The sequence below is a fragment of the Clarias gariepinus genome, chromosome 24 (genome assembly GCF_024256425.1).
Source record: "Clarias gariepinus isolate MV-2021 ecotype Netherlands chromosome 24, CGAR_prim_01v2, whole genome shotgun sequence".
Lineage (NCBI taxonomy): Eukaryota > Metazoa > Chordata > Actinopteri > Siluriformes > Clariidae > Clarias > Clarias gariepinus.
The window spans coordinates 5,623,816-5,649,963 of NC_071123.1; the positions used below are offsets into that span (position 1 = coordinate 5,623,816).

The following is a 26,148-nucleotide window of genomic DNA, read 5'->3' on the forward strand; positions in this document are numbered from 1 at the left end:
CTCACAGCTGAGTTCCTGTAATGTGCAAGTGGTGCGTCAAGAATTTTCGCTGAATATTCGCAGGAACGACTGCAGTGGGATCCGAGCCACCTCTGTCATAATCGACATTTATGGACGTACAGCATTCTATAAAATGTTTGCACAATTTGAATGTTGCTAAGGGTTATGAATGATTTCTAAAAAAAAAAAAAAAAATATATATATATATATATATATATATATATATATATATATATATTAATTCCTTGTTGGATAGATTAATAGATTCCTTATTTTAATTCCTTGTTGGATAGATTAATAGATTCCTTATTTTAATTCCTTGTTGGATAGATTAATAGATTCCTTGTTTAGCCAAGCAAAAAAATCTGCTTGGCTAAATTTTACCACCTTCCCCTGGGTCATGAAGACAAAAAACGTGGTTTGTAGTAAAGGGAATGATTGTATGTTATACAATAATTAGTGTGACAAGAATGTGTTTTTTATTTGAAGGCCTTTTTTCAGTAAAGTCCTTAAGGCCTTAAGATGTTGCCACGGCCCAGAAGATCTCGCTAATGTTTTGAGATAACTTCAACATTTTTTTTCCAATGTTCCCTCCATGTAACCTTTAGTTTGTTGAGAGAGGGCCATGATTAGGACAGAAAAAAAGCTAAGATACGGGGTGGAAAGCGAAAAGCTGTGAGTCAGAGAAATAGACTAAAACTCAGGGGATCAGCTAATGTTTAGTTGGAGGAGCTACGATGTGAGTGAGATAAGCAAGAAAACCAAAAACCAAAATAAATATATATATTTATATTTTACTTTTTTAAATTTAATTTTAATTCATTAGTATGGAAACATTTTTTTATCCTGTGTGTATCCTGCCTCCTGGCCTAAGTGTCCTGGGATAAAGCAATATAGAAGATAACGAGGCATATTTTTTAAATATATATATTTTTTATCTTTTAACTCCTCTTGTTAGCATGGACCGTTGCCTTGAACCTCCAGGGTTTGTTTGCATGTTCTCCCCATGCATGGTGGGTTTCCTTCTTCCCCCACAGTTTAAGGACATGCAGATTATTGTTCTCTAAATTGCCCCTGGTGTCTGAGGTGTGTGTGTGTGTATGTGTGCCCTGCAATGGATTGTCACCCTGTCCAGTGTGTACCCTGCCTCGTGGACTAATCCTCCTACTATAAGTTCCAGGCCCTGTATACAGAATAAGCAATATAGAAGATGAAAATGAAGATGTATAAACTGTCGCTTAACAATATGAGCACATCAACGACTCCAGGCCGCTAGAGGGCGCAGCTGACATGTTAAAATAATAATGCCGTTTCTGAGTATTTCAGTTTTCTTCGCTCATATACGGAAGTAAACAATGACAAAGTCAGAGCAGCCGCAGGTTGTCCTTTATTCGTCTATGAAGTGAAAGTGTTTTAGGTTTTAAAGTGTTTTAAATCTAACCGCGATGGTCAACATCGGACTCCGGAAGGTCGATGACGCGCTCGTGGAGAAACATCCGGTGCGCTGGTTAAATATTAGCAATAATAATGTCCTACTAATAAAACTTTAATAACATACTTATAGAAAACATCTTTTTACTCAGGGTTTACAGGACTATGCTGTCTGCCAGTCACGTGCGTTTATGAAAGGAACTGGAAGCTTCGTAATTGGTTAGTATCTGAGCGAAATTTATATATATATATATATATATATATATATATATATATATATATATTTTTTTTTTTTTTTTTTTTACAAGTTTTAAAAGTATACTTTTTAAAAATGGTTTATATTGTTGCTCTCAAATTAATATTATTGTTTCCATAGTAACAGCTGATACAGAAACTTTGGGCATCCTTTTTTTCTTTCTTTTTTCAGTGATTTATTTTCTACATTGTAGAACAATGCTGGATTTTTTTCTCCAAACCTATGAAATGACACATGGTATTATGTAATTAAGTAACAACTACAGTTAGTTGTTATTTTAGGAAATGAAGGTCAGCCGTTCTGGAACACTTCTTGCAGTAACAGTATTATTAAGTGCATTTACAAAACCCATCAAGCTCCATGATGAAACTGTCTCTCATGAAGACCTTTCCAGAAAAGCAAGACCAAAACTTACCTCTGCTGCAGAAGAGACGTTCATTTAGAGTCACCTCAGAAATCACCAATTAATAAACAGAACCTCAGACTAGAGCCGTTATGGAGGATTAACAGAGCAGAAGTAGCAGACACATTTCAATAACAATTGTTCAGAGGAGATTATTGTATATTTTGGACGCCTTGAGCATTGTTTTACTCTCTATTGTAAAAAGAAATAAAAATCAGAAGAGACCATTTAATTAGGTGTGTCCAAACTTATGAATGGTAGTATCCAAGAGTAAAATCATTGTGACTCAGAAGTAAATCAGTTTAGTTCAGCGGTCACAGGTCTGACGTGAGCAGATGAGTTGCAGAGACAGATGACACCAGGCAGGCATGATTTCCTCTATCATTTCCTTAAACAGCGGCGATGAATTAGTCTGCTGCTGAAACTACTCCCATACTTATCAGGTCTGACATGAGCAGGTGTTATCAGGTGTTGGGTATAAAAAAAAAATCTGTTATATGTTTTGGAAAGAGTCTCCAGTGTCAATTCTTTGTCACAGTCGGGTAAAATTTAAATAAAAAAATTATGTTAGAAATTCTTAATAATTACAAATTCTTTAGTGTAGAGGCATTTGAGATTTGTGGTTTTCTTGGTAGCATTACAAGCTGTGTTTTCCCTTCTCATTGACCTTTAAAGGAAAAAAGTGAAGGAATGAATGTTTATATCTACTAAAGCGTGAGTAAAAAAGGATGTTTCAAGGATAAGAGGTAAATTTTTTTACTAATTAGTTACATTTTAATAAAAATAAATAAAAATCATGGTGAAAGAAAAAAAATCTCAGATATGTTTAATTATTGGAAAATAATCAACACGGAGGTGGTAAAAATAACTTATGCCACTGTGTCAATGATTATGCAGCCATGACATCATGCCCTTGAGGGGAGTGTTGATTGTTTTATGGCGCTCATGACTTTATACGTAGTTCTTTGGGAATTCCCAAGCCTCCCATATTTTTTTTTCCACGGTGAGCATTATTTAAAACAGTTCATTAGTATAAATTATTTACAGGTGTAGTGTGAAAATATATAGATATATGCAAATATACAAATAGGTCTAATGCAATTGGGCCTTCATTCTCATTCAAATATTCAAGCAGTTTCATAAGATTCAGGGATCACAATTGGTTTGGAAATACAGTGCCTGATTATTATTATTTTTTTGCATATTTGTCACACTTAAATAATGGAGATCATAAAACAAGTTTTAATACTACACAAAGAAAATCAGGGTAAACACAAAATGCAGTTTTTAAATGACGTTATGATGATGTTTAAATGGCACTTTACTTGGTCAGACAGGTTTTGTTTAAAATATTTATTGATTTAACAGGTCTGGCAGTAATCAGGCTTGGGTGTCGCAAGTGAAATTTATCTTAACCTTTCCAAAAATGTCAGTCCACTCATGATTTAGTAAGGGGGCAATTACTTTTTTATATAGGTTTAGACAGTTTTTTCCTTAATAAATAAAATTATCATTTAAAAACTGCTTTTTGTATGTATTCTGGTTATTATTTGTAATATAAAAATTTTGTTTAATGATGTGAAGTGTGACAAATATGCAAAAAAAAAAAAATCAGGAAGGGGCAAATCCTTTAAACATCAATATATATTTATAAAATAAAAAAAAGATTTTACCTGTACATTGGACAGAACTCGCTCTTTTAATGATATCCTTACAGTACATAAATTGGTGTACCCAAAACCAGAATTTTTTCTGTCTGTATATAGATGTCTGTACAGTCAGATCTTGTATCAGTGTTCCGCAAAACTGGCTGGACAGATTTTAATTAAACTTTTGCAGAAAAAATCCCACAGAATTGCTTAATGCTGTCCACCCTCTGAATGCTGAATGGTGGTTATGAAGCATTTACTGTCATCATCTCCTAAAATAGATATCGTGATATTTTGACATCTATGCCATCGAATTGTTTTTACTGTATTAACAAATTACTAAAATATAGTATTTTTTTAAACAAACTAAAAACTAATATTATTTCGCATCTGATCAAAACTTATTTTACAGTTGCTGTAATAACCCTCTCGCATCCCAGCTAAGAATTTATAAATGCACGTTTGTGAAACACACTACAGTTTACAAAGAGTGCCTTGTATTTTCTTGTTGTTTCTGTCTGTTAAACAGGTACAGTGAGCATGTTTTTGGCACAGGTAGCACTACAGAAAAGACTGAAGTATCCACTGAAGTGGAACCTTCTAATATCTGTTGGTAAGTTAATGTTCCATGTTACAATTTAATTCCTTCACACAAGCGTAAAAAGAAAACTTGTTGATGGGAATGATCACAACAACATGTAACAAGGGGAGCTAAAATCTCTACCCCAATTTTTTTTTATCAGGTCCCACTCAGAAAGCATTAAAGCTACTGACTCATGTAGATAAAAAATAACAACAACAAATTAGACGGTTTAGATAAGATACAAGATGAAGCTCCAGCACACTATGTCTTTGTGAAGTCTGTAGCCTTTACTGAGCATCAGAATTGGCCAACAAGCAGCCATAGCTTGACATAAACTGCCCCTGGTCAATTATTTCACATAGTTTCTATTGGAACAGAAAGTTTATCAAGTTAGAAAAACATTTACGCAATGGATTTGCGCTGTTTTGGAAGGCACTTCTTCAAGCATTCAGTACATTTTGAAAGCCATTTTAAAATGAAGTAAATGACTGAATGGTGCAGGAATGAAAATGGTCACCACATTGAACATTGAATAAATAAGATTTGGCGGCACAGTGGCTTAGTGGTTAGCACTTTCGTCTCCAAGGTCTGAGTTCGATTCCCGCCTCTCTGGGCATTTAATATGCATGTTCTTCCCGTGCTTGGTGTTTTTTTTCCAGGTACTCCGGGTTCCTCCCACAGTCAGGCAGATTAAGCTAATTGTTGTTTCAAAATTGCCTGTGAATGAGTGTGAATGAGTGTGTGTACGTTTGTGTGCCCTGCAATGTATTGGCACCCTGTCCAGGGTGTACCCCGCCTCGTGGCCTAAGTCTCCTGGGAAGGCTCCAGGCTCCTGTATACAGAATATAGACGATGAGTGAGTAAATAAGGTTTAATTTTCCGTTTTGAGTTGCGCTTTATTACGAATTAGGGCAGAATAGTTTTGTATATAAATCCTGTAATCGACACCAAATGTAAAAATGCTTATGGCATTATGTAAATGTCTTGGCCACATCTCGTTTTTTCATATTTTGCTATCAAAGAGCCAGACTCTCATTTATTTTAAATGCAGTCTTGAGGAATAGTTCTCCAGGCTTCCTAAAGGATTTTTTTTTAGCTCTTACATTTGGCAAATTTTTGTCTTTCAGTCTTTTCAGTCCAGTCTCTGTACCTGAGCAGTTTCAGAGGAATGTTTTTTGTTTGTTAAGCCACACAGTAATCCATAAATCATTAAAGCATTAAAACATCAAAAGGCATGAACCAATAAGAAACAGGTGCAGATGATGACAGATGATCAGGCTGGTTATTGGTGTGATGCTGAATGCTGAGTGGTTGGAACAGACGAGAGGGGAAATGAGGTTGCTGCTAAGGTTGTTACATAAGCAATTTTTTAAATGTATTTTTCGGCACTTTGCAGCCTGTCACATTAAAACATTTCCTCACGTTTCTTTAATTTAATCTACATTATTTAAATTAAATTAATATGTAGAAATGATGTTGATGTTGCACATTTTACTTTTTATATATATTTTTTAATTATGTAAATTCTAAAACCTTTATTTCAGTTTTAAAATCTAAAGTGCTTCCAGACTTTCAGACCTTGCTGTACAGTATAGGCGGTAAATTTCTGTCTTGTTTCTGTAACTTTCTTCGGCAGTGACTTCCTCTGTGTTCAGCTACACTGTAACACGTCGGGAGACAGCAAAGTGCACAGAGCTGTGGGTTTTCCTGGAAAAAGGGCAAGTACCTGATTCCAGTCCATCTAGTAAGTATTTATCTGTACAGTACTCTGATCAGGATGTCGTTTTAAAGAAATATTTCACATTATTTCCTCATATCATAATTTTAATCCAAAATCATTTTTCAATTGAATCTGAGGTTCATTACTTTAAACAGCAGGTTAAAATCATGTCTCTACAGAATCATGTTTCTATTCTTGTTTTTACTGTTTTGATTGAATGATTTTTCACAAACCCAAATTATATATTTTTTTTCAGAGGATGAGCTTCTAACTCCAGCAACTCCAAAAGTCACAAAATATGGCGATACAATGGAGTAAGTGGGAACTGATGGCGTGATTAGCAAACAGAGTGTGATGATGGAATGTGTTCAAACTGTATATTCTTTCTTTTTTTACTTTTATTATTTAAATAAATCCAAATAATGTATAAACTCAGATACACCATGGGTTTTTTATTTGAGCTTTTTGTGAAATTGCTATTTATACACCTTCTTTGTCTATGACCGCAATGCTAGAAAATGCGGTAACATGACCCAAAATGCCAGTGTTGTCACTTCATCATAATGTTAAACAAAGATTTTTAAAGAAGCAAAATGTAACTTATTGTATGAGGGGTGTTCAAGTCAAACCGAGATTTGTGATGAAATTTCTTGTGAGTGAAAGCGGGATAAAACCAATTGACATTTACAGAAGATTTTAAGCCTAATATTGCGATAAGATTCTTACTTACTATTAGAATGGTGAAAATACACGAGTGGTGCAAATGTTTTAAAGTAGGCCACACGTTGATAAATGACTTGTCGCTAAATTGCACAAGAGACACATCCATCTGTGGGAACTGTACACAATAAACATTACAGGAACTTGTTTGGGAGTTATTTTCACATCACCAGTACAGTCCAGTATAGTAAAGTTATAGAATATTTTAAGACTAAACTAAACAAATTTTCGCTGTAAAATTAGAGAACATGTAAGATCATCTAGATACATGATACATGAAAGCATAATCTGAGCTGTATTTTTGACATCTAAATTTTTACATAAAAATGGTTATGTTGATGTATATAATTTTAATATAAATTTGATGCATATAATTAAAAATACATGAAAAGTGCACAGGGGGACAATAGAAAGGTTTTACTGTGGCCTTTTGAGTTTTCCTAAACATAATGAGTGGAAGATAAAGATCAGACAGATAGAAATACAGAAATCTAATTATTGTTTTCTAGTGATCATATAATTTGCATTACATTAGCTTATAGTTAAAACATATTTGTCTTAAACCATGCTATTAATTAATAGTTATTCTATAACTGCAGTCAAAATGTGTGGTTGGGTACCAATGAACGTTTTGAAAATTTGGGTACTCTGGTTTACCACCTGGATTGGGGCATTTTTGACCAGGCCCGATTTTCCCTTTCTATTTAGTCACTATGCCACATTTGAACTACAAATTTATTTTGCATTTACATATACTTTATTAAGCACTAATTAATGGGTGATTAACATTTACAGCAGTTGTTTAATTGATGATTGTTAGCCAGTTTCAGATTGTTGCAGTGCCCTAAAAAGTGCTGCTGTTACTGGTGTACAAAAAAGGTGGCATTTCCTTTGCATTTATAAAGCAAATAGAAGCTCAGGCTTGGTTCTCTTCACAGTACATTCCCAACCATGGTGAGGTGGTTGGGGGGGTTCCAGGGGGTTATCATAACTTCACTAAATCAGCCAGAAATAGTACCATGGTATTCACACACTCACACACACGAATTTCTGATCTCAGACATTTCTTGTCTATATTTTTAATCAATACTCCCCTCCAACTCCACCATTTTGGTATCTTTAAAATGCTTTCGAGTATTTTGACGGGAAATTTGACTAAGAACAATGTCAATGTACAAAAAAAGTAATAGCTTCATGGAAAAAAAAAAAAAGCTAATTGTATTTTGTATAATCTAAACCACTTTGGAAAAATACATAAAATTGTGGATAAAGTTTTTACTGCGCTTAAATGTCCAAATGGGATTAAAATATCACATTTATGATGGATTTTTGTTTTCAGTGGAAGAGTGAAGATAAACATAAGATAAACAGTCAGAACCAACTGATTTATTACAAAAGAATTTTCTAGCCTAGAGTAATCCAGATGAATCCTGGAAGGACATACTGTAGGGAAAAAAAGGATAGAAAACGATGTGTTCATGGTCGTTTCAAATCTGAACAAGTTTCTGTCTTCACCTAATTGCACAGCGAGTCTGAAGGTGGGTGAAGTGAAATTGGGGAAAACAAAGGCCCCTATTTTAGTCTGGTTGAGCAGAGAGACCAAAGTTCAGCTGGTGACAGTGATTAGAAACCTTTTACAATTTACAACCTTTTACTCGACCCATAATTACACACCTTCCCTCCTATTTAAAAAAAAAAGACTTCAAGGGGTTAATTTTTTTGTTGCTTTGTTGCATTAAAATTTTATAGAACTTGTAAAATATTGCGATTATTGCATTTAATGTCATTTGTTGGCCCTTGTTCATGCTAATACTAGAAAAAGATCCAGTGGTTCAGAATCAATGTATTTTAAACCAAGAAATAGGTAAAAAACAAAAAAAAAAAAAACAAGGACAGGGTATGCAAATTTGTGCATGAATTAGCTTTACAGGAATTTCGGACCTGCAGTAAAAAGTGTGCTTGCTTGCAAGATTGTGAAACACTCAACAAAAGGACCTGCATGAGATCTCGCAGGAAAGTAATCATGCATGAGGGCTCTTTTCTTATGAGGAGCATTAGCCCTGGAACGAAAACACTAGTGCGAGGCTTCCTCGTCAAATTCTAGTCGTGTGGCTTTATTGTATTTGTTTAGCATTTTTTAGGACCTGTTTTATCCTGATCAGGGTCATGATGGATTTACAGCTCAGGATCGAACTCCAGACCCTGGAGCTATGTGGAAGAATCACTACCCTCTGCACTGTCCCACTGTGTTGCCAGCATTTAATCTGCAACTGTGTCAATGAACTGTGACAGTTTTAGAGCTGAATTTTATTTCTATTGCACTATTAATTGTGAGCTGGTCAGGTTGTCATATTTACCCTGCTGTTCTTTTTAGATTAGATAAAAATATATATATATATATCCCCTATGTCAAAAATTGCAATTTATGTGTTTATGCCTTTACTGTATATTGTGTATATGCTTATTCCTTGTTATAGTTTTTATTTTGAAAGTAAATGGCATGCTTGTTGAGCAGGTATCGTTGACACCCTATAGCTCTAGGGCCTCAGTTTAAACTCCATTTAGTGGAGTTTCTTTACATGCTTTCCCCATGTATGACTGGAATTCATTAGGTTTTTTCTGCATATGAATTTGTGTATATGCTTTCCTGGTGTATTACTGCTTCACACCCAATGTTCCTAGGATGGCTGTTTGATCTAATGTGTCCCTAAAAGTTGGCAGAAATGTTAAAAGGCACAATTGAAAAAACTTTTTTTTCTTTTTCTAAATGCATGCATGTAACTCTAACCTTATGAATGCTGCTTTGTGGGAAGTATGTAATTTATGTCTGCTTTAGGTATTCAAAATATTGTATGATGAGTTCAGAGGTCATGATTACAACATAGCACACGTTCAAGTGCTTTTGGTATAAACCAAATAAATGGTTTAAAAATTGGCAAATTCTCACATAATTGTGTTAGGTGTGAATTTTTTAACCCCAATTAGGAAAGAAAGGTTCAAATTAAAAATGCGAGTTCCTAAACTAAATTACGACATTCATTTTGGGAAATATGCACATTCTGCATATCCTGTTCAACCTATACATTTAATTTATATATTTGATATTTTTCTACTTTGTAAATCGTGCATATTTTCTAATTTTGAAATTCACGCTCCTCTCTGTACAATTTTTCCTTGCAGTAAAATCCTTTCCACTCTACCCTACCTTTATTTTTAGGTTGTATAAGCATTTCACTGTATGTCATAATGTGTATGATATGTATGGTATGGTATGTAACAAATAAAATTTGAATTTGGTATGAGCAGCATCAAGTCATTACTGATTTCATTGATAATTTCAATAAAAAATAATGTTATAGTACTGAATGAATGAATGAATGATGTCCCATAGATTGCATGATAAAGTCCACCTAGACTTCTACTTCAATACTTCCTTCTTAGATTACATTGCACTCTTGTTACAGTAGGTCTGATATTACTTAGCAGCCAAAAAGAGTAATAGCAAATGTGTTTTTTTGAAAGGAAAAAAAAAAGGTAAAATATTATGTTTCATAGCCATCTGGAGACTCTACTACTGCCAACTGCTGTTCAAATGCATAAAGAGCAAAACTCAAACGCTGATGCTTTTGTAGCAGCCAATCAGCACGAAGCGGTTGAGCGAGCAGCCAATGAGAGCGTCGATGATCAACCGTTCAGGGGCGGAGCTACGGAAAAAACTAAAGCGGTAGAGAAAGTTGTTCGGATTTCGAGGGAATTTCTGGAAGAGAGACAGAGTGAGGGAGAAAAAGAGACAGAGAGGGGAAAAAACTCTGTGTGGAAGAAAACTATCCAAATAATGCGTTTGATTTGATTTGATTTGATTCCTAGATGACTCACAGTTAAAGCGATTTCAATCATTTTATTAGATCCTGATGGCTTTGATCGCAACAGATCCAAAGGAGAATAAAACAAAAGCTTTAATGCAAGCCCAGGACGCAGAGTTCACCACCGAGGGTTTACCCAAAGCTTTCCTTCACAGCCTGCGGACTTTGTTCGACATCTTAGACGACGGAAAGCGCGGGTATGTGCACATCTCAGAGATCGAGAGCCGGTGGCAGGGCGCGGAGACGCACGAGCTCCCCGGGGGCGTGCTCGAGAGCCTGAGGCGCCTCACTCCGCCGCACGGCTGCCTCACCTTCGAGCGCTTCGTCACCGGACTTCGGCACTCCATCCTCTGTCCTGAGCTAGCGCAGCCTGCGAGCCGCGCTCCGAAGCAACACGTCCACGCGAACGGATTCAAGGTGCGCCCGCTGGGACCGAGCAACGGGACTAACCAAAACCGCGCGCGACAACTGCATGACAGCAGAGGCTCGAGCTCGAGCGCGTACACGAAACCGCGCGCGAGCGATTCCACATCGTACGCGAATCCCGGGGCTCCGCCGTGCACGAGGAGCGGCAGGAGCCTGGAGCGCGTTCACGTGGCCCCCGATCGGTCCGATTCGGTTCGCGCGGTGGGGAGAAAGGCGCCGCCGCAACAGCAACCAGCGCGCGTGCAGTCTGTCGAGTCCATCCCGGTCGAGTCTTTTCACAAGACGAGTAAGTTCACAGTGCATTTGCTTTCACTCATAATCTAATTAACTAATGCATTAATTAGTCGATTGATTAATTGATTGATCGATTAATGCATCCTACATCCTACTGATGTCATCTCATGGAGAGATCGAAATAAGGTACAGTCCCAGGGTCCTCCTGACCTTATATCCTCTCCAGAAAGCAGAGGGAAAGTTAGTTTGAATGGGATGTAAGTCCATCTCAAAGCATCATGCACAAAAAATGTTTGCTGGAAATTTACAATAAACTAGGTATTGAGACGGCTAGTGGGTAGCACTGCCGTTTTGCACCTCCAGGTTCCAGGTTCGAGTCCCACCTCTGGTCTGTGTCCATGGAGTTTGCATGTTCTTCCTGTGCTTGGTGGGTTTCCTCGCTCAGTCCAAAAACATGCAGATTAGTCCACTTGGTGTTCCCAAATTGTGAATGTGTGTGTGCCTTTTGATAGATCGGCACCCCACTTGGCGAGATGGCACCCTACCTTGTGTCCTAAGTCTACTGGGATACAGGATAAAGCGGTATAGCATGAGTGAGTGTGTGAGCTAGCTAAGTATATATATATATATATATATATATATATATATATATATATATATATATATGTGTGTTAAATATGTTAATTTCCATCCAACTATCCTGTGTATGGTCACAGCGGGCCTGATTGGAGATTCAAACCCCTATCCCCTGAGATGCGAGGTGACAGTGTTAACCACTGTGCAACCAAGTGTGAAACATATTTACTATAAAGTTATGTAATATCTTGGAAATCTGTGAAGGATACAGCTCAGCTGAATTCTTTAGAGAGAATTCTATACAGTACACAAGAGAGACATTCACATCTACAGGTAGGTGACCCTGTTTTGGGGGAGTAGGTAGAAACCTGGGAATGAAGAGGAAACCCAGAGACCACTTTATAACCAAGGAGAAAGCCCTCTGGTCTGTTTGTTTGAGGGAACAAATTGTACAAACCATCCCAGCCCACCACAACCAACCTACTTGGCAGGATCACATGATCAGTTAGTCGGGTCTGAAAAATCTGACAGGATTTGATCCGAATCATCGTTCCAGATCACTGCTTGTGAGCGTTCATCCAAGTTAATTCGTGTTTTGACTTACATGCTGCATTTTTGCTCCCTATACTCCTCAAATATCTGGAGATATGTGCATGACATTGCCCGAGGCGGTGTACAGTAATACCAGGCCTTAGCTGTTACGTCACAAGCAGGGAGGCTGCAGATCAGGTCTGGGGTGAGGTCATTTTCATTCCTGCATGAACTGGTGGATTTTGAGATTGAAATGGTTGTCAATGCAGGAAAAAATTACAGCAGTAAGGAATGTATTGCATGGGTGGGGTGGGCAGGGGGATAAATCCTGAGCTGTGTTTTTTTTGGCAAATGAGCAACTATTTGTTCAGTTACAATAAACTTATCCACCCCAGAATTTTTTTTTCATCCTTAACACACTTCCTTTACACCATCCTCCTACATTTCCTCTTTATCTTGATGTGACACACACAAGGGGCTGGGCAGTCGAGCTTGTTGGCACTTGTCTTGCACAAATGATACCTTCTAAATTCTGAGAAACTTAGAGTCTGATCCAGAGTAACCTGTAAAACGTAATAAAAAGTCTAATACGAATGGAGGATTATCTAAAGTTTTTTATTAATATTATTATAAAAAAAAAAAAAAAAAAAAGAGTCACACCCTGTACTCCCCCCAGCTTGAGCCATTTGTCAGCAGGGATTAACATTTGCACTGTTAAGCATTTGTTATGTGTAATTATCATGGGAAGAGACTTCCCAGGCCTGAGGTGTTGGCACTAACATTTTGGAGCCGAGTTCATAAAGTCGATATTACAGTACGCAGGACGATCCCGTACAACGGGAATTATTATTATTAGGGAATAACTAATTGCAAGCAATTACCTTGCACTTAATTTATCTATAATTAGGATCAAACTGATTAAACTTTTAATCTGTGGCAAAGTTTGTTTCCACCACATATGAGGAACATTGCACAGATTTATCTTGTGCATTTTGTTACGTGAGTAAACGTTTTGAGTTTTGTTTTGTTTTAAACTCACAATTACAATACAGCATCACTCAATTTTATTATAGTACCTTATTAATTTTTTTTTTCATGTAATGTAACTGTGATTCTTGCAGTTGCGGGTTAAAAAGTTTCGACTGTGTAACCTTACAATTCTGCGTAAAACTGATTGCACAAGAAAGCATTTCTGTTGATCGATTTTGATTTTATGGGTTTACTAATTGCAAAGTTACTATGCAAAATATTTGTGCACTAGTTCTACACAAGGGCTGTACTGAAAGTAATGCAAAAGTGTGTGCATAACATTTTATTAACTGGCATAGGGTGTGCAAATTACATTTGGTAGAGTGACTTTTTCTCTATACAAAGGGACTACTCAACATATTCTCCTTTAAAAGCCATGCACTCACATCTCTTCGCCGAACACAAACCTTGAATCCTATTTGAAAATCCCCTCTGTCGCAGTTGATGGTCTCGCACTGCGCTACAGATTGTTTATGGAGGCACCAATGACGAGAGCAATGTGCACAGATTGATGGAGAAGTTCTAGTTCATGTTATTCTATCAGGACTAAGACATCTGTCAGAAATCATATTCACTTCCTCACCTCAAAGTAATCTTGTCCCTCCTTCCCTTTTGCTTCCAGTCATATTATTCATTAGGTTGTGTGTCTTGATGTTATCACAGGAAACCATTCCTTTACTTACAAGCTCCTTAAATTATGTTTAAGGATTGAGCCTTAAACCAAGATTAGCTCCATCTTGTGGCGCTGAGAGTTAGAAGCATTATAAGAATGTGTATCAACACGCCATCCGAAAGCTGTTACAAAAAAAGAAGAAAAAAAACTAAATGAAATCTCATCTTTTCTTTTCTTAACCTCAGGTCAGCAGCAGGGTGAACGTGTCGGTCTGCCTCGGTCACAGAGCGAGACAACTACGGGTTTCACGGCGAACAGGCGGCACAGCAGGAGCCGAGAAGAGCCGAGACGTCACACCATCACCAACGGGGTCGACTATGGAAGGGTATGAAAGGAGCAAAGCCAAACTGGTTCACCCTTTCTGGTTCTCCATTCTAGCCTTCGGGAGAGAAACAAATGATGAATAGTGCTGCACTTTGGGTTTGAATAGAACTGGTTTCAGATTTTAAATTTAGAATATTTAATAAATCAGATCGATCAATCAACAACTGTTCCTTACCTAAGAAAATTATGAGCTGCTCTTTGACACGTCATTATGACTTAACACACCCACAAGTCACCTTTGGGTTGAGAATGGTAGGGTGATTAATAATATATAAAAACTATTATAAATAGTTTATAAAAAAATATTTTGGAGGCGCCACACACAAACGAATCTCGATTCATAACTAGATCAATTATCTCTAGTAGTTACTGAATAATAGGGATGGTATCTCCAGGGACCAACCCCGTAAGTAAGTACAATATTATCATGATACCTAGGTGTCGATTCAGTTTTATTGCGACTGTGTATCACGATTTTATTATATTTAAATTTTATATATATATATATATATAAAATATGATTATAGAGAGGCCAATTTTTGTTGGCCAATCAGCTTTTAGTAAGCATTTGACATACTGTTGTCTCACATCTCCATGGTTGGGGGTTCGAATCTATATTCTAGCCTGTGTGAAACCTATGTGTGCTTGGTGGGTCTCCTCCCTGTAATCCCACAGACAGAATCCAAAGACTTGCAGCTGATAAGTGCTTTCAGATTACCCGCAGTTGTATGGTTAGGATGTTTGTGTTTGTGCCCTGTTATGAGTTGGCACACCATCCAGATGTGCCCTGGGATAGGCCTTTTGACTGTACAAGAAAACATGGTTTATGGATATATGGATGGATGGATGGATGGATGGATGATTACCATGAAATTTGAATGGCATGCCCATCTACTGTACATGTCCTCTAGTTTTACATGTAACCTTTAAACAAATTGGCTATCAGGTTCGGCAAAGAAGTGTTTGGAGCCAACAATTTTTTGAGCTTGGTTAATGTACCAGTCCCAACTGATGTGTTTTATATATATATATATATATATATATATATATATATATATATATATATATATATATATATAAAACAAAGATTTGTATACACTTTCCATCTGTAATCTTCTTTTACTTTTTTAGTCTCTATAGGTTTATCTGAATATTATTAGTCCCTAATAACAACATAATAATCCGGGTGACGTTGAGTTAAACGTTCTTGGTTATAAAAGTACTCAAAGAACTCAAAACTCTTTTCCGACTAGAGCTGCATTATCCATGACCACCACTTACCACTCCCCTTCTTCATGACACTTCCCCCTCCCCCTGTTCCCCCTGTTCCCCCTCCCCTGGTGTGCGCTGCTCCCCTCTTCCAACTTTCATTTCTCTCCCCTCTCTGTTTTTGCCTGTCTCTGTTTCTCGCTCCGTGTTTGCTTTTCTTCCCTTTTCCGTCTGTCCTACTCTCGACTCTTGCTTCTTCTGCTGTCCCCAGTCCGCCCCCCCCCCTCTCCTCCTTCTTTCTCTCCCCTTTCTCCCTTCATCCTCATGGTGGTGAGCCGGCTCGGGCCCCCGGGCCTGGGAGCTGGCGCAGTTTGGGCTGCCTACACCACCGTCTTCATCCCCCTCAGCAGCAGCCTGTACTCCAGCAAAGCCTCGCACTTTTTCTACTGGGTGAGTGAACGAGTGAGGGAGCGAGAGGGGTGAAATAGAGGCGGAGTGATGATGGATTTGGGGTCGCACCAGTGTTGTGGTGGTGGGAGCGCTCTGGAATGAGTAAACTTACAGCTTGGAGGTGCGTCAGCATGTTGATGATTAACTTATGTGTGAAGGATTAAGGAGGCTCCATCGTACTTCTGGATACTCTTGACTTCGTCCTTGGGATAAGACCTGGATGTTTGTATGGCCAAAATTGGACAACCTTAAGTGATATTTGGCATTTCCATGTCTTTAAACATATCGGTTCATGTGAAGGTATCACATGCTAGAAAAGTCATGGTAGTTTAGTTATGCAATCCTTTTTGCCTTTTGATATCCTTGGAATAAATGACAAGCGAGCAGTTAAGTGGATACTTGCGTTTTAGTTGACACAAGTTCCCTGGAAAACATTTCATAAACCTAGAAAAGATACATTTCCATATTTGGAGTTTCCAATATGGTGTTCGGACTCCAGTGACTGTTTGTAGATTTCCAAGTTCATCGTTGTTACAATGGAACAAACCAAACCTGTTTCTCTTTTTTTCATCCACCCACATACACATTTAATGCAGCTTGAAATCATGGTTTTCTCTGCAGCCTGTCGTGCAATTGCTCAGTGTAAACTAACTTTGAAGGTTCCTTTTGAAACAGTCCTGCTACGCTAATGCAGAACCAGAGTGTCTCCATTCCATGTCCGTCTTTCTCTTTGTCAGTCCTTGTTGTGGTCTGTCTGTGATGCCGTGAACTGTGCGATTGCCTCATGGTGTCTGAGTTTACATTGTTTGTAATGTTGCCTGCGCAGCTCCCCCCTTTTACAAAGAGGATTTAGCCCACACACAAACACATGGCCTGACCCACACCTCTTCTCTTTAGTTCTCTCTCTCTCTCTCTTTTTCTGTCTTTTGCTCTTCATGGTGTCCCTTTGGCCCCATTCAAATGAGGACTTGGCTGCTAAAAAGGAACGCACTTTGTATGCATTTGTGCAGCAGAGCCAAACTCACCCTGCTGTTTTCTAACACAGTTATCCATGTTCAAATTCCGTAAACGACCTTGAAGGACTTTTTTATTTTTTCCTTTTTGGATCAAGTTTTCCTTATTTTTATAAACTGTGTGGTATGCATAAGAATTCTGGTTGTAATACCGTTATGAGTGAACCAGCACATCTAGTATGCTTGCTTTAAAGTGAATATGGAATTTAGGGGTTGTGTCTATGGAAAGATAATAGACCGGGAAGTGACTTTCTGAATTATGTTTCTTTAACACAACATGCAACCGCAGTTACCCAGAGCCAGGTTCCAGGTTTAAAGGAATTTTGTTCTTGGCCTACAGAATAAATCCATTCTGGATCGTCATCATGACATACTGTTATCTTGTTATGCTTGATTATTTCTGACACTCGCAGCTAAATTGAGGAAAAGCTTTACCTGGTGGTCATGTGATTTACAGCTAAAGCAAATGAAGGAGCTGGAGCAGGAGAAAGACTCGCTGCTGTCTGGACTGGACGTGGTGGAGAGAGCGAGAGAGTGGTACCAGAATCAGATCCACAATGTGAACGAACGACAGAGGCTCGTCGGCCAGAGTGGACATCACACCGTAAGTACCACACAATAGTATGAATGCACTGTAGAATATTAGTGGGCCAATGACACTACACTGATCAGCCATAGCATTAAACTAGTTAAAGCTCAGCATTGTGTACTGTAGGTTCCCCTTGTGCAGTCAGAGCAGCTCTGGCCCCTTGGCATATGACTTCACAAGAATTAAGGGGGTGTACTGTGGTGTCTGGCACTGGGTGCTGTGGGTTGCTGGGTGGGCCATCATGGATCTGACTTGTTTGTCCGGCGCATTCCATGGATTTAAAGGCTGGACCAACAATCTTGAGCGCTGCCTGCTAAGCTCCATATACAGCAAGCTGTGATGCACTGAAACCTTCCCATCATAGCCGTGTTTGCTTGTGACAGCATTAAAATGTTTCAGAAACTTTTGCTACATTGGCTTTCTGTGGGATCAGACCGGACAGGCTGGCCTTTGCCCCCCAGGAGTACACATGATCCTGTCTCAAGTTTACTGATATATAATTGATAATCAGCATTATTCAATTCACCCAGCGATGGTGATTAGTGTTGGGGCTGATCAGTATATATATATATATCTTAACGCATTAACGCATATGATTAACTTAACACATTCCTTTTTTTTTCGCAAATTAATCATATGTCCAAGTTTGACCCTAACGGCTTATCATAATTGCAGTATGTTTACCCAGTTGTGTGTAATAATAGCATGTGTAACATGGCTAATTAGATGACTGAGGAAACATCACTAGGTTTAAATACTTTAACTATTCTTACACAAATACTATAAACGTAAGCTTTGGGAGTGGAGGCTTTAGGTTCTGTAGATGTGAGGATCCGGGTTCAAGTGCTGCTGTTGGTGGGTTGCCACATCCCCATACTATCCCGCTACTGAATGCAGTGCCGGTCCCGTTTGGGCTATTTGAATTTGTTTGAGATATTATAAGACTGCATAATCTGTTTCCTTTGTCATACATTTCTTTATTCGAACATTGCATGTTTATAAAACAGTGGAACCTTGGATTACGAGCATAATTTGTTCCGGGCGCGGGCTTGTATTCCGAAACACTGGTAATTTAAAGCAAATTTTCCCATAAGAAATAATAGAAACTTAAATTAGTCGTTCTACAGACAAAAAAATAAATACATAAAAATAATCAAAACAAAATATAAAGTAAAAATAAAACAAATAAACCTGCACTTTACCTTTGAAAAAAAGTAAAAATAAATCCATACAGATAAGTATTTCCATTTATGCGCGCAGGTGCTGTGTGTGTGTGTGTGTGTGTGAGAAGCTAAAGTAAGAGGGGACTCTTACTTTCAGCCCCTCCTGTCTTCCTTTCTCCTCTCTTATTTAAATTTCACACAAAAACACACACACACACATTAACGGAAAGACTGTTGCGACAGAGCAGTGTTTCTGTGTAGAGCAGAGTGTGTGTGTGTGTGTGTGTTTTGGGGGTGTGTGAAGCAGAGAAGGGGTTTGAGGGGGTGTAAAAGCGAGAGAGAGAGAGAAAGTGTGTGTGAAGAGGCACGGTGTCAAATTACACGCGCGCACACACATAACGCCAGACTAAAAACATTAGCTCAGTTGTGATCACGTGATGCTCGGCGTCAAAACAAGAAGCGTATGTGTGGTACATAATACTTGGTGCTCGTAAACCAAGACTTGCTCGTCTTGCGGAACACTCACAAACCGCGTTATTTGCAATCCAAGGTTTCACCCCTACAAGTAAATCTAAGTATTTTAAAATTGTGATTAATTATGATCAATCACAGACTGATTGATTAACTAGGTTAAATTTTTTATCAATTTAAAGCACTGTTATATATTGTATACCTTGTTTATTAGAATATTTTTTACGACTAACATTTGAACCATACTAAACAAAAATTTGTTTCAAAAATTTTCCAGCATGCATGGCGCAAATAGTTTTAAAGCGTTTTAAGTGTTTAATGCTATTTCTAGACAGATGGTTTTGATCAGATTCACAAAATAAAAGAGGAAGTGTACATATTTTAAAATGTAAAGCAGAATAATGGACTCCTTCCACCACATGAACAGTTTTTGCTAGCATTATTGGTATAATTCTATAAAATTTAAAGAGACTGGATTTTTAGTCAAATAGTCAAAATGCAGTGTACACTATAAGCACATACAGCATTTCCATGTAATAGATGTCAAACTGCGGGTTAAATTGTATCTTCGCATCATTTCTGTCTTTAGGATTTTCTAACAGAATCCAATCAGTGTCGGCTGAATGTCCTCCTACCCAAACTACAAGAAGTGAACCGCTGCCTTAATGAGCTTATCTCCTACTCTGGAATGGTTAGTCGATTGACTTTATCTTATTATATTCCCTGCATGGAAATTTTTAATTGAGTGTTTAACATGTCATTATTTATTATTTATCTGTGAATGCAATATTTTAATTTAACAATAATGGTCTTATAAGAAATCATTTTAATTTATTATACGTTCCTAATTGAAATGATCCAATTCATGACATTCAAAAAAATTATTACAGTACATATTACGTATAAAACACATTTTTCTTAAACGATAGTTGAATAAGTGAACAATCAATAATCGGTTCATCATTAATTGTTGATAATAGCAGGAAGCAGTGTGTTTTATTTAAACAGTTTTAGCAGCACAATCCCAACGAATAAGGAATGCGAGACAGAATAATGAAAGACAAATAGTTAAACAAACTGTATAAAAAACACTTAATATAAGTCGTGTATATCTTGACCTGTATAGTTATCTGTGATTTTCATTTTTTTTTTAGATTTGAACATTTTAAACGAGATCTTTCTAAACGAGATTTCCTTGTTTCTAGCAGTCATTCCCCTCTCCAAGTACCCAGGCTTCTGTCGTCTCCCCTAGCATCTCGTCCGTTCCTGCTCCTCCACAGGCCATCCAGAGGCTGAAGGACCAGAACCACCTTCTCACACAGGTTCAACCCCTACATGGTTCACTAAATCATAGCAAATAATCGACTTTTATAACCATCTCAGGCAGACAAATCAGGCTTGATGGACAGGAAAATAAAACTTTGTACAATATGTACGTTCATATTTGTGCACTGATTTATTTAAACAGTTTCCAATCAAAGCAAAGTGTTTTATATAAATAAACATAATCATTATATTATTCTGCAGTTTTTGCCTGATTAACATCAAGTTCTTTGTAATTACAGGAACCTATTTCGTGGATATTCACCAACAGTGAATGAAACTATAAATGGATATAAAAGTATTAATGAACATTTAAGTGATTGTTAGGAAAACAAAAAAATCATGCATGCATCTAAGAGCTTAATTCTTTGCACATTTTTTTTTTTATTTCCAGTATCTTTTACTAATAGCTGCTTGTGTTGAATTTGCCTGCAAATCCGAGTCTCACTTTATCGTGACTCACTTTCCCTTTTCTCGTTCTCGTCTCAGGAGGTGACGGAGAAGAGCGAACGCATCACCCAGTTGGAGCAGGAGAAGTCAGCCCTGATTAAGCAACTATTTGAAGCCCGAGCTCGTAGCGCTCACGATAACAGCGTCCTCGACTCGACCTTCATATGAACGGAAAGTTCGGACCAAAGCCACGACCACATTCGGATCCTCACCTTGTACTCAGCCAAAGGACTGCACACACGCCCTCAATACACCAGGCTGGAATTTGACTGTGACTGCTGCTTTCATGGTGTACTGATGAAATTTCTTTTGACTGCATGCAAAACATTGCAAAGGTTCAATGCCACATATTTCTTTGCAAGCAAGCGCCACTCTGTGCTTCTCTATGACTTAAACCACTTCCACATGAATGTTGCTACGTTCCGTGCACTGATAGATGTTGACAGATCGGTGGCTTTCGGTCTGAGCTTGAGTTGTATTTTAACCTCCTTACAATTTTGTTTATTTTTTTTATTTTGGTATTTTTTCTTACATTGATGGACCTAAATGCGACGGATAAGCCTGTTATTTTTACACTCCTGAACATTTGGTGTTCTCACACTCTTGTCACTTTTGGCATTCTGGGCCTCATTTATTAATTTGGCTTGTTTACATAAGCATTTACATGGGAAATTTGGTACTCATGAGAATCCATTTAGTGCAGCAAAACTATGACTCATAGTGCTATACTGACCCCATTGTTTACACTGGCACTGGACCACATGGCTGTGTTGCATTTATTTCTGAGGACATGCACAGTTGACACTTCAAAAGGCTGCAGGATACACATTGCAGCCATCTTTATACAAATAGGCTGCATTCATACGGGACCAGTGAGCTGAGTATTTGGCAGTGGCTCTGCCAGACGTTTTGAGGAACCGCTCCAGACATGATTTGTTTGGTTCAAAAGTTGAACGTTTTGGCAGTGGTTAAGACATTGGACTTTGGTTTAGAAGGTCCCAGGTTCAAATCCAACGACCGCCAAATTGTCCCTGTTGGGCTCTTGAGAAAGGCCCCTAATCCTCAACTACACAGATGTATAATAAGGTAAAAATGTAAGTTGGTTTGGTGCCTAAATGTAAATGCATAACATCCCTCCACTGAAAATGAATAGGATGTGCCTACATTGTAGCATAACTGGAACCGTGTGAATGCAATCATATTGAAAAAGCAAGCGTAATTCAGCTTTTAAGCATTTTTAGTGGTCTTTTTTCATTTTCAGCTTTCCGTGTGCCTTTTATGAAATTCTGTGGGTGCCACTTCAACTGTGCTGGGAAAGCACTTGGTAGTGGCCAAAAATGAAAATGTTTACGCACACCTTGACACAAAGATTAATAAATGAGGCTCATTGTAAGCATGATGAACTTTGCAAATGCCAGAATTTCTCCTTTCCAAGCACTGAAAAAGGTAAAAATCGCAATCGGATAAGAGAACGAGAGAGTTTGTTGTGATTTCCGCATTATCAGTTAACCACAGTATCAAGATTCATGGACCCACAATTTCAACAAATGCCAGGACTTTTTTTTTTTTTACCCATTTTTATGTCAGTGTTGGATAATTGAATTATTTGAACATTCCGAGGTTGGAGTATTAAACACCTTTTACTGAAGACTGCTGGTTAGCACTGTCGCCATGCACCTCTAGGGTCTAAGTTTGATTTCCGCCTGTGTTTTTGCACGATTCTTTGAACTTTGTAGGTTCTGCTTGGTTGGTTTCCTCTGGGTGCTACAACTCCATGGAGTAGTGTACCTTTGATTTGTTTTTGTTTCTTTTTATATCGTCTATCCAGCTGCTACTTCTGGAATGTAAATGTGACCCATGGTGTGAATTGGTGTATGATGCTTTCACACCTCGGCAGTATGGAACCCTTTATAAGGTATCTCAATTGCACCAAACAACTAAACCCTGGTCTGCTGATAATAAGAATTCTTTTCAGATCGAACTGAAAAAAAAAAACGCTTCTCTTCCTTTAAACCATTGTAACATAGATTTTAAGCATTGTTTTTTTTTTTTTTTTTTAGCTCTACTGACTTTTGAACACAATATTACAGTACAAGGTTGCATCAGTTGAGTTAGACACAGGCTGTTCTGCAGTCACTGTGATATTTCAGCATGCATTAATACACATACTGATATTAATCTTAACCTATTTCCAAATTCTAACAACTCTGACCTAGGACGAATTATAGAGAAATAAATTCTCTGCAAAAAGCAAACTTGTCAATGCATTCTCGAAAAGAGAAACGATATGTCATCTCTTGCAAAAGCTCTTGCATAATAATAATATTTTGCACGAATACTGTCCCATGTTCTGCATCCCGTTAAAGACGTATTTAAAATGAACCCACCTGGCAAGTGTTGATCTTGTAGGTTTAACCATGAGTACATTTATTCAGTCTTGAATAAGCTTTTTAGTATATCATGATTTATTTGTAAAGACTGTAAAGTTATCTTCTCCTTGGTGTCTACTTTTCCTGAATGGTTTTACAGCCTTATTGTAAACATGCAAACTGTATTTCTCACCAGTTTCTCATTAGCCTGCTTATCATACTATCAATGTTATATTTTAGACGAATCAGTCGAAGGTGGTAAATCTGTCAATTGTATTTGTTTAGAAGGATTTTGATCTAGAACATTCTTTTTCCTGGTACGGCAGCCTCAAAATGAAGATGGCATACGACAGTAAGGTTATTTGCATGTGGGAGAGGCTTTAAGCAAGTGCAAGATCCTCAAAGGAAGAAAGCGGTTTTATTTCCGGTGTATTCTTTAAATGTGCACGTGATCAACTTCATGTGGTGTTTTGCAGGTAGAATCATGTCTGAAAAGTTTTGTCTGAAGGATTATCGTCTGTGTAAAGAATGAATTGTGTACTGGCATGTATTACTTCTTGATGGATTTGAATGGGCTATCAAGAGTTCTTTGAATGATTCTCTTCTTTAGATTTCTGAAAGGATCTCTAATTGGAGTCGTCTCTAAAATGGTGCTCTGCTGTAAGGTTCACCGTTTCTTAACATAACGGGTCTAAAAACCTAGTTAAATATGGACTTTTAGGGAATGAATGTTCATGGATTGAGGAAAGGGGAAGGCTATGATGACATGAGTATGGTGACTTTTTATAACTGTGGTGAACTGAAAAACATCTCAGACTGCACAACATGGGCTACATCAGCAGAAGATTACATTTGCTTTTTGTGCCTTTTGGCTAAGATCAAGTGTGGTATCTGTTCTTATCAGTTTGACCTTAGAGATGAAACAGGGGTTTGCTTTGTCACCTCTCTGCAACGACCTGGTATTACGGTATTTCCGGAGATGTTGCAACTTCTGTTCGCTATAGCCTTAAATTCCTGCCTTTGGTGACAAAAGTGGAAATGGATGTAGTCTTGTGTTTACCTTAAGGTTTGAAGTGTTGAATGATCTGAGATGCTTTTTTGCTCAGCACCATTGTAAAAAGTGGTAATTTGAGCTACTATAGCCTTCAACTCAGCTTGACCTAGTCTGACAATTCTCCTCTGTTTACACTTTTCACCTATTACAGGATCCATTACGTATAAAATCTAGAGATTGTTAAAAATCCCAGAAGAGCAACAATTTCTGAGATGCTCAAAACAGACCAAAATGTTTTACCATCCAGATGTTTGATGTGAAGACTTTCTGAACCTCTTGACCTGTATCTGCATGATTCTTAGCATTGTGCTAAAAAAAATAATTGCATGAGTGAGCAGGTGTACCACTTTTTAAAATAAAATGGCAGGTGAATGTATATTTGAGTGTATGGTACTTTCTTACATAACCACTAACTAAGTTATATTATTCCATCCATCCATCTAGGAACCTCTGTAGTCCAACTAGGGACCGTGGAGACCAATGGTGACCATTGTATTTATTCCCATTTTAACGGTAGGCCCCTCTGTTCAACATTCACACACTATAGGTAATTTGGAAACGGCAATTAGATTAGTCTACATGTCTTTCTACCGTGGGAGTACACGGAGAAAACCCACCAAGCCTGGACAGACTCCGCAGTGGGAATTGAACCCGGACCCTGGAGGTGCAAGACAACTTTTTTTTTTTTAATGACACTTGGCAATTGTAAAGAAATATAAAATTGAGAGTATATACCAGACAAGGTTACATTTCATAAGATGCAAATGTATTTATCCAAATGATGCCTGATATTTGGCACCTGATACTTAATACGTGGCACCTAATGTGTGGATAGAGATAAGCCACATGGTTTGTTTGGCAAACAATGCAAATTTAGTGAGCAGTGTGAAAAGGTCATTTTAAATTAAGTTTGAAGTCTTGCGTTAAATTTCCTTGCTACATTCTCCTTAAAAGATACAAGACTTCGGAAGCACTTATAAAATAAATGAAATAGAAATAAATGTGAACTGATTATACAGTGGGGCACTATCGCCTTCGATTCCTGCCTTGGGTCTGTGCGCATGGAGTTTGTATGTTCTCGCAGTGCTTTGTAGGTTTCCTCTGGGTACTCCGGTTTCCTCCTACAGATTAGGCTAATTTGCCTTTCCAAATTGCCAGTAGTGTGTGAATGAGCATGTGAATTTGTGTATTTGTGCGCCCTACAATGCATTGGCATCCTTTCCAGGGTGTACCCTGCCTCTTGCCCTGGGTCTCCCGGGATAGGCCCCAGGCTCCCCGTGACTAAATCGAGAAAATAATGTATTCATTTTGACAACAACAAATGAGCCAAGTGGAAACGTGTCTCACAAGTATTGCTTGGGGCTAAGTGAGAAATAAAGCACATTGAGGTGTGGTGATATAGATGAATAATCTTACATTAGCGACTTACATTTTTATCTCATTATACAGGCTTTGGGCAATGAAACTGAAACACTGGCCAATTTAGTGTTGGAAGTTTCATAGCTAAATTTGACCAGCCTAATGGCCAATCTTCTTGATTGCACATTCCACCAGTAAGAGCAGAGTGTGAAGGGTTAATTAGCAGAGTAATAGCACAGTTTTGCTTTCTATATTGCAATGCACACAACATTATGGGTGA

General features: G+C 37.9%; 2 protein-coding genes and 1 pseudogene across 3 annotated transcripts; all 3 read left to right on the forward strand.

Annotated features, from left to right (window-relative positions):
• The first annotated feature begins 1,343 nt into the window (after positions 1-1,343).
• Positions 1,344-6,482, forward strand: tmem141 (transmembrane protein 141). Its single transcript, XM_053485674.1, has 5 exons — positions 1,344-1,499; positions 1,584-1,650; positions 4,269-4,352; positions 5,959-6,066; positions 6,299-6,482. Exons 1-5 carry the CDS (start codon positions 1,446-1,448, stop codon positions 6,358-6,360), a joined length of 375 nt encoding a protein of 124 aa, XP_053341649.1. The 5' UTR covers positions 1,344-1,445; the 3' UTR covers positions 6,361-6,482.
• Positions 6,483-10,618: 4,136 nt separating this feature from the next.
• sapcd2 (suppressor APC domain containing 2) lies at positions 10,619-24,885 on the forward strand. 2 transcript variants are annotated; one of them, XM_053485860.1, is made up of 6 exons: positions 10,619-11,337; positions 14,280-14,419; positions 17,548-17,694; positions 19,903-20,004; positions 20,519-20,635; positions 21,126-24,885. In XM_053485860.1, exons 1-6 carry the CDS (start codon positions 10,674-10,676, stop codon positions 21,252-21,254), a joined length of 1,299 nt encoding a protein of 432 aa, XP_053341835.1. In that variant the 5' UTR covers positions 10,619-10,673; the 3' UTR covers positions 21,255-24,885. The 2 variants fall into 2 exon arrangements, with proteins under 2 accessions (XP_053341835.1, XP_053341836.1); XM_053485861.1 differs by having other exon boundaries at positions 20,522-20,635.
• On the forward strand, positions 24,307-24,448 carry LOC128512693 (uncharacterized; annotated as a pseudogene).
• Positions 24,886-26,148: the final 1,263 nt, after the last annotated feature.